This window comes from Octodon degus, unplaced genomic scaffold (genome assembly GCF_000260255.1).
Source record: "Octodon degus isolate 3935 unplaced genomic scaffold, OctDeg1.0 scaffold00183, whole genome shotgun sequence".
In the NCBI taxonomy this organism is placed as follows: domain Eukaryota; kingdom Metazoa; phylum Chordata; class Mammalia; order Rodentia; family Octodontidae; genus Octodon; species Octodon degus.
Window position 1 is genome coordinate 956,025 of NW_004524759.1, and position 9,578 is coordinate 965,602.

Sequence of the window (9,578 nt, forward strand, 5' to 3'; positions counted from 1 at the left end):
TCTGCAAATAAAAAGAGGGGCATTTTATTTCTAAGAGACCTTGTTTCATATACCATTTCATTAGAAAAAAGTTTGTGGACATTAAGCAATAATTTAGATAACAAGAATCCCATATTTTAGTAGTACTAATATTTCAGTAGGTCACAGCAATTAGCTAGATACAGTGCTCTACAGGTAAATCACTCTGGTTCGTATGCACAGACTTTTTCTGATGTTCAGGGCCCCTGTAGCAGCGGCACATCACCTGCCTGCACAGCTCCATCATGGCACTATCCTTACCCGAATGTGGCTTCTCCACACTGCACGTGGTGATCCTAGTGACTGACTGGGAGATGTACTCAGTCCCTATGGATTGACTTACATGAATGACAAGATGTTGAAGAACGGATGAGGAAGGGATAACCTAAGTGATGGGCAGTATTCCTGAGCCTGCAAAGGCATCCTTGAGAACTGAGGTATTTTTGCCATGAAGAAGGTCCATTTTCTGTATGACAGTAAAAGGTAAAAATAATCTCCAAACCCAAACCGGTACTCACAAGAAACATCCAGTTACTCATGGAGTGGAAAAAACAATTCAGTTAATTATGGTCTTCATAAACTTTTGGAAGAAATGTGGGGGAAAAATTATATAATACTCAAACTATATTTTTAAAAAATTATTTTATTCATATTCATATATGAAAAAAATGGCTATACTATAATGTTTACATATATCCTTATATTGGAAACAATTCAGCTTTAAATCATATTTAAATTTTATAAAGAACACATAAACATTAAACAATGATTGGTTATAGAAAGCAGAATAGGAAGAAAAACCCTAAGGCATAACTTTTCTTTTATTAAAGAGCAGCATCCTATGAGAACAACTCAATTAGTAATATTCACCCACATTGCAAAATAATATGTACAAAGGAAAGTTAGTGATTGTACTGATTTTATTACTTTCACTACGCCATTTTTATCTTCTTTACACTCCATTCAAAGAAATAAAGCATGATCTGAAGAAAAGGATGTCCTCATTTGTCCTTGCCATGCAAAGGCCTGGAAGCGCTGGACAAGGCGAGCACAGTGGCTCACTGAGATCATGTGCAGTGGTGATTCGGGCCCACGAGGAGAATCTCACCTTAACTTGGGAGGCCAGACTAACTCCATGGGAGCTGTGTAGATGGAAGCACTTCCGTGGCTGCCTCCAATCTCCCTAATCAAGAAAAGAGCTTACTGAAGAAAATGCAATCATCCATCTGAAGGCTCTTTCTTTAGAAAGATGGCCCTTTCTTGAGAACCTGGATAAAAGGATGACTGTGGTCTAAGGATTGGTGGATTGATACTCTGTTGTTACAATGAGAACAAGGTACACACTGAAACCACAGTAAGATTAAGAAACTTCCACAACTTTTATCAGTTCTTCAAATAATGGAGCAAGTTCCTTTTCTAAGCTGACAATCAGTCCTAAAACAAAGAGATTAAACAGATTTATTGTTGGAAAAAAATGTTCCTGTCATTAACTTAATCACTTTTGAAAACAAAAAATTGACTTTTGTTCAACATTTAGTTACTAAAAAGTAGATGAGGTATATCAAACACTGGAGTTCTGAATAAAGTAACCAAAAATTCTATTTGCATTATACATAATTAAAAGGAAAAAGCTCTTAATTTATACCTAATTTCAAAATATGTATTAACTCCAAATCATTCAATGATTTTCACAAAAGTATATGTTTTTCTTGAACAAATTTGCATGCTATATCAAAAGACATAAAAAGGGCTGCTTCAATATTGAGAAAAGGAAATTAGAAGTTTGTTTTGTAAGTTCAATAAAACCAGGAATAGCAGCTATATATTTCACATGACAAAAACTAAAGATGAATGATAGAATATAAAACATATATGCATTGTTCAAAATAAAACTGAGTAATGAGTCTGACAGACAGATTCATCTAGAAAATAGCACATCTTGCTTGTTTACCAAAGGGAAGGTTACGTGCCTTGGTGCTTATTTTCTCTTCACACAAACATCTTCCTCTGTTTTATGGACTAGTAAAAGCATCTGCACTCTCAAGGAAAAGCACTAACATATAAGTCTACATTATTACAATATATAATAACTGATGATTTGGTATGTGATGACTGATGACGTAAAAACTGATTAATGTATATACTTAAAATACTGACATCACAACTATTCCTCAAAACAAAGTATTTTTAAATAGTATCTGATAGCTTCAAGATGTGTAGAAATGGAAGAGAACTAACAGATCATCACATCTAAACCTCTCATCTATATGCACAGATATTGGTGATATAAAGAGTTAAAAACTGTAACTAAAACACACCTGTATTGGCATTGCTGCTTGCTATGAAACTGACCACCAAAGGTAAACGGTTGAACTGAACCACCTACAAAGAAAATAAGATGTAAATACCACTATACGTTGTGAAAAGGTAATATAACTCAACAGAAACATTTAAACTTTCAAAAATTTTAATATGATTAATGTTATCAGTATAACACCCTGGTATTACATCATGGGATATAAAGGAGCCAGGAGAAAATGGCTTTATAAAGCAGACCTATCTCAAAGACATTAAGACCACTGAAGTCTCCAAGGTGAAACCGTCATCTTTTTATTTTAAAGCCCATGTGTTTTAAGACACCTGCAAACAGCCGCAGGGGACAGGGGTTTGATCCCCGGGCTTGCAGTGCCAGCCCCGCCCCTGGGGGCACACTGAGACAGCAATTGAGACTGGGAGTGGTGGCACACACCTGTAATCCCAGCACTTAGGAGGCTGTAAACAGGAGGATCACTTTGAGTCTGATCTAGTAGGGAGACCTTGAACACCCTATAGACCCTTCCCTAAAATACAGAAAAAAAAAAAAAAAGCCTATGTGTTGCTTATACTAGAGGTTAGAGGTTCAGTAAGTAGTTGGTCAACTCAAAAGAAAATAACCATAATGTCCTTGCCTTTATCTGTGGCTTTGCTTTCCAAGGATTTAGTTACCCAAGCTAAATCACAGTCTAAAAATATTATGTGAAAATTCCAGAAATAAACGATCTCTTAGTTTTAAACTGCTTGCCATTCTAATGGCATGATGGAATGTCATGCTGTGCTGCACTCTGGACAGGATCACCTTCTTCTGCCCAGGGACTCCCACAATGTACAAGCTACCAACTGCGTTAGTCATCCTCTAGCCGCCTTGCTTATCAGAGAGACTGTCATAGTACTACTGCGCATGGGTTTAATGAAGTGGCCCTTATTTTTTTTAATAGCCCAAACCCAAGAGTGAGGCTGGCAACTTAGATACGCCAAAGAAAAGCACACAGAGCTCCTTCTAAGTGAAAAGATGACAGCTATTAACAAGAAAAAAAGTCACATGTTGTGGTTGCTAAGATCTATAGCAAGTCATCACTGTTTCTTTATTTTTATTTTTGGTATTAGGGATCAAACTCCAGACCTTGTGCTTGCCAGGCAGGCACTTATGCTGCTGAGGTATCTTCCAGCCCCTTATTTTGTTTTTTGAGATAAGCTCTTGCTTTGTAGTGCAGGCTGGTCTTGAACTTACTACGTAGCCCAGAGCGGCCATGAACTTGTGGCAATCCACCTACATTAGCCTTCTGAGGGCTAGGATTGCAAGAGTGTGCCACCATATCCAGCTGTCATTATTTATTTCTACTATGCCTACCTTGTATGTTAACCTTGTCCTAAGTCTGTTTACATGAGCCTCACTGCTCTCTGCAGTTCCAGGTACCCTGGGGCACTGGGCTGAATGCCCTATGGATGAAGGACAGCTGCTGTGGTTTCATTTTCATAACTTCTCCTCTTACTGTCACTGCACTTTAAGCAATTTTAAATTTACATTAACTTTAATCACTTTAAAAATATAGCTTCAATCTCATTCATATTGGTGAAATTCTCTTCCCACAGATAGTAACCTCATTATTTATCCATGTACTTCAAACCAAATAAAAGGCTTAGCAACTATGACAAATTTTAGTAACTTATGCGACTTTCATCCATCTATCACAACAACAAAAACTGCAGGCTGAGAAATCAGCTGGTTAATCAATGGCACCATCTACTGGAATTAACAGTGATACAACTTTTGCTTATTTTTTTCTTCTGTATTTAGGACAGGGTCTACAGGGTCTCACTATGTAGATCACACTCACAGTGATTCTCCTGTTTTCAGCCTTCCAAGTGCTGGGATTACAGGCACACGTCACCATACCCAGTCTCAACAGCTGTCTCAGAGTGCCCCGGGAGATCGAACCCCAGCCGCTGCACTCTGCCTAAGCAGGTGCTTTACTCTGCTGAGCTATCAGGCTGGCCTACAGTGATACAATTTTAAGACGTGTTTTATTTTTAAATCTTTTAAGTACTCCTCTCCTCCCTAGTATAAAAATGTAAAGAACATTCCCAGTTTTAACATAACCAATTAGAAAGCTAAAAATTTAAGTTTCATGCCCTTCAAAGCAAATGCCAGTTCTTTTTATATGAAACACAAAAAGCACAGTTGGCATCAGCAAACCATCTGATAACCACGAACTAACCTGGTAGGTATTGTAGTAGCAGATGATGCTTTTATTTTTTGAAAGTCCCAGTTTGCTCCCTTGGTCTGTTGCCAGCGCAAAAGTAGACAAGAAGCCAGGCCTCAAAGCATGCTCCGGGGCATTGTCATTGGCCACTGGAAAAGAGACTCAAGTAAGAAATCCATGGAAGATAGGAAGGGAAGTTTAGAGAACCTTTTAAAACACACAAACCCATAAAAAACTGATCACAAAACTGAAGTTCAATACTAAAACCAGGCCACTAATCAAGTCTCATGAGTTTACATAAAAAAACTGCTCCCTCAGAAATTCAGTGATTGGGGCTGGGGAGATGGCTCAGTGGAATATGCGCTTCCCTGGCAAGCGCAAGGGCCTGAGTTCAATCCCCGGGTCCACAAACAAACAAAAAAAAAAAAAAAGAAAGAAAATAGAAAAAAGAAAAAAAACCACCAGAAATTCAGTGATCATAACTAAAGAAAGAAATGCTGGCTCTCACTTTTACTATTTTAATTATTTACACTGTTACCCTACTTTTTAAGTACCACAAACAAGTACCCAAAAAATCTGTGGCTGAAAAGGGTGGCAAGACAGGACAATGGACAGGGATAAATTCTAACCTGTGTGTGGAGGACCAAACCATGATTGGGACAGAATTTTCAGGTCAAAATGCACTGGGTAACAGAGTCACTGAGTTTCAATACAGTGGGTGCTGACAGTACTGGGGCTGAGTGCAGGTGACCTTTGTACTGGGTGTCATCCTGAGCCCTTTTATTTTCAGATTCTGCGAGAACTTGAACTTGTGGTCCTTCTGCCTCAGTATTCCAAAGTACCAGATTATAGGTATGCACCACCATGCCTAACTTATTTTATTTTTGAGAGAAGGTCTCACTATGCTGTCCAGGTTGGTCTCTAATTCATGGACTCAACTGGTCTTCCTGACTTTGGTTTTTATATATTCCTGATATTTACCTTAAGATACAGATAAATCAGTACATTTAATGAACAGTGTTCTGGTTATCTGAGGCCCATTCTAGAACAAAATAACAAAACCCCTAAGAATCTCCACTATCATAACACAAACAGTAGCACTCTTGTATAGAGTAATAATTCTGCAGCTGGCTACATTTTTCATGTTTTACTCATGAATTGCCAGTGAAGCTATCACAGTCCCTCCCTCGGTATAACTAGGAACACCCATTCTGATAAAAACTATGTGGAAGTACTAAAAGCAAACTGATCCATAGTACCTACGACACCACCTATTCTTAACCATAAAAAAAAGGCAAAAGATTAGGTGAGAGGAGAAATACTTCAAGGGGAGAAATTCTTCAGATTCCAATTAAAGTAACTGTGAAGTTAAAAGGTTAAAACAAAAACAAAACATCATTTTAAGTAAAGAAGCAAAACTTCGGTAATACTAAACTAACAGGTAATCTAAATATGGGTGTATGTACTACTATTTAGATCTAGAATGACCCCCAAACTCATGTGTGTAGAGGCAGGGCTTCTGGAAGAGCATCACTGGGGGTCAGACCCATCTCTCTCTGGCTCCTGGCCACCAAGATGTGAGCAGCATTCCCCTGCAGCAGGCATTATACCACGCTTGGACCAAGCCCTGCCCCTAAGTTGCAAGTGTCTGGTAGTATATCTAAGCAATGAAAAGTGACTAATTCAGGGGTTATCCCAAAACCAACAGCAACACTGACACATATGTGTACATATATAAAAATGGTTCTAATATAAATGAGAATCTCTTCTGAATCTGCTGAAATAAGTTCTATATATTCGCCTTCCACATTACTCAGATGTTAAGGAAATGCATAATTTTTAGTAAAAAGTAAACATGAGATTTGCACTTAAGTATTAGGCTTTACCTTTAATAACAGGTACTCCATCTCTATCTGATACAACAATTGCATGGAGCCCTTCAACACTGGAAAGAAGAAAAGTTAAATATTATAAAAATTTCTTTTTCTCAAAATACATACTTGGAAATCATAATAATTCTTAAGGGTATTTCTGAAAAACTACTAACCTCAATTACTGATACCTTGTCTCCTGTTATGTTTACCAAAACTCTTACAGAAACTTACTGTGAATTATTAACATTATAATCTTTATAATTCATACAATTTTTGATGAATATCTAAAATAGATTATTTGAATGAATGCCATGCTCAGTCCAGCCTACAGAGGAGGCAGTAAGCACAGTGGTCCATGCCAAAGCTTCAAAATTAGAGTGGCTTGAGTTTAAGTCCAGCTCTGCTGCTTATGCTACCTTCAGCCCAAGGTGAAACCTTGCTAAACTTCAGTTGAACAATCCAAAAATGAGAATAATTATACTTGCTTGGTTATTGAGAAATTTAACAAAATGCTTGAAAATCATAGGCTACTACAAAGTTAACATTCAAAAACATAATTAAAACAATAGTGTCAATTATGCATACTGACAATAACATAATTTATCTCTACAGTTTAAGTACTAGATTATCAGTGCAGTTAAGTACTGCAGTTTTAAGTATCTGGGAATCAGCAGTTAAGAAACACACATTACAGAGCACAAAAGTAATGTATTAAAAATTATAATGAGACAGTACCAAACTTGCATCACACACAGGCTTTTAAACTATAACACAAAACCTATTGCCCTGTAACTATAATCGGTAAAGTACAACTCAGGTATGTTTAATGCTCCACCTATAACCTAGAAGTACCCATATCACTGTGTCAGACTTAATATTTTAAATGAGGAATGAAATATATTCTTATTAACTTAAATGAAATTATATTTTAAAAATCCCATTCTCAAAAACTTTTAAATCCAAACTTTTTATTCAAATGAGTAAAAAATGTTACAAACAAAATTGGCTGATTCCTTATATTATAAAAAAGTGATGAAACAACTGGATATAAAAGATGAAAAAGTCTATTTTATACTACTATTGGCATTTTTTCCATTATCATTCAATTCTGAAATTACCTATGAATTAAAATATATTCCAGAAGATTAACATGATTACTAAAACAAACATATTCTTCTATATCAAGAATTTCATTACATAAGAATGAATCCTATAGATTATTGCACACATGTAAATCACCATGTGCAGTTATCAATATCACTTCAAATAAGAGAGCCTCCACAAAGGAAAAGTGAAGAGTCAGGACACACACAAGAAAGAGGAAAAGTCTTCATGATGCCGAGGGACTGCTTTAAAGTTATTTTCTCAAGAGAAAAAAATAAGCAGTGTTGAACACACTATGCAAAAATAGGTGATGTAACAAAACATGTAACTGAGTAGGTGTGTATATGCATGAAGCCTCTGGCAATATAACTGTGACGGTGGGCAGGACTGGATGCTGACTCTAGCATATGCTAACTTTTGCACCTCGAGCCCTACGCAAAACACAAGCAAATTAACAATAGGAATGAGCCCTACAAAAATGTTAAGAACATATACCACCAAGGGAGCTTCATTTTTCTAAAGTTCACAGTAATTGAGTAGTAACTAATGCACCATAATAGAGGTAGAAATTAAGGATTTTATTCTAAAGAGAGTATAAATTCAGAGACAGATGTCCTTGAAAATGGAATAACTACATGCTTAACCCACTTTTAGAAACCAAATCACAAATATAAAAGTTGTTTTCAATTCCATGCATAGTAGACAAAAAGTACTATGAAAGGATTTCACTATAAAATAAAAATAATGGATTAATTAGCATATTGTACTTTTATAAAGAATTAAATAACATGAAATACTCTATAACAATCTAAGGAAATAACCATTTTTAGTTAAAAAAAAAATGTATCATCAGTAATCACAGAAAACCTCATCCTGGGGCTGGGTGCAGCAAGGTGGTAGGGCAACAACAGAGGACATGCTCAGCACCACAGGGCCTAGGTTCAACCCTCAGAACAAAGCAGACCCAATCCAAAGACACCATACTCAGTCTTTTCATACACTATGAAATACCTGGTTATTTTAAAACACAATACTGGGGGCGGGCCAAATGGCTCAGCGGATTAAAGTGTGATCCCCAGGCCTGCTGTGCTGGCCCTGCCCCTGGGGCGCACTGAGATGGCAACTAAGACTGGGCGTGGTGGCATGCACCTGTAATCCCAGCTCTTGGAAGGCTATAAACAGGTGGATCACTACGAGTCTAATCTAGTAGTGAGACCCTGAACACCCTGTAGAGCTTTCCCTAAAATACAAAAAACATAAAACTAGGCATGGTGCATACACCTGTAATCTTGGCGATTTGGAAGGCTGAAACAGGAGAATCATGGCAAGTCTGAGGCCAGCCTGGTCTACATAGTAAGTTTAATTATATAGTAAGTTATCTGAACTACACAGAGAAATGGTCTCAAAATAAGGAAACAAATTTCAAAATCAAAACATAAAAAGCTGTAATTCTTAAACCCTGAAGCCTCTCTGATTCACAAGCAGTTTTTAAAAAGCAATGCTCAAAATGATCCTTAACAGAAAATTAAAAGGCATTGTTAGTATCTGTCTGGCTTGGCTGTTGTTAGGCTAGGATGCCTGTATCCACCTACATCTAGCAACAAGTCAAAAGCAAACAGGTCACTGACAGAGGAATGTCACATGATATCAACTTGCCAAGTATATAAATAAAACTGCTGTGGTAGGTCATTGCACAATTCCTTTTTTTCACACATGGAGACAGGGCTCCACCTGACCTCAGCTTTCTGTTTATGACTCTTGTCTTTACTTTTTCATCCTCCACTGCCCTTCACTCCAAGAATTTTGAAAGCTGTGCTACATGCAGCATCTTGCCAGTATGGAAAGATTTCTATTGTACTTTTCCACATACTTTAAATGAATGTATCTCTTAGATGGGCAATATCAGTGTATTTCCCTTTGTTCAAAAGATTAAAGATGTCAGAATTCAAAGAATTAGGTATTTACTTTTCAACTATTTTGAACACCACAAGAGCTATGCGGTAATAAAATGAACACAGTGAGACCTGCTTTAAAAAAAAAAAAAAAAAAAAAAAAAAAAAAA

General features: G+C 36.9%; 1 protein-coding gene across 1 annotated transcript in view; it reads right to left on the reverse strand.

Moving 5' to 3' along the window:
* Positions 1–671: 671 nt before the first annotated feature.
* Lamtor3 (late endosomal/lysosomal adaptor, MAPK and MTOR activator 3) overlaps positions 672–9,578 on the reverse strand; it is a 30,834-nt gene continuing 21,927 nt past the window's right edge. The window contains exons 4-7 of the mRNA XM_023703895.1: positions 6,425–6,483; positions 4,554–4,687; positions 2,337–2,400; positions 672–1,452 (exon numbers count right to left, since the gene is read on the reverse strand). Coding sequence (XP_023559663.1) covers positions 1,379–1,452; positions 2,337–2,400; positions 4,554–4,687; positions 6,425–6,483 — 331 coding nt within the window. The 3' untranslated portion in view covers positions 672–1,378. The remainder of the gene's footprint in view (positions 1,453–2,336; positions 2,401–4,553; positions 4,688–6,424; positions 6,484–9,578) is intronic.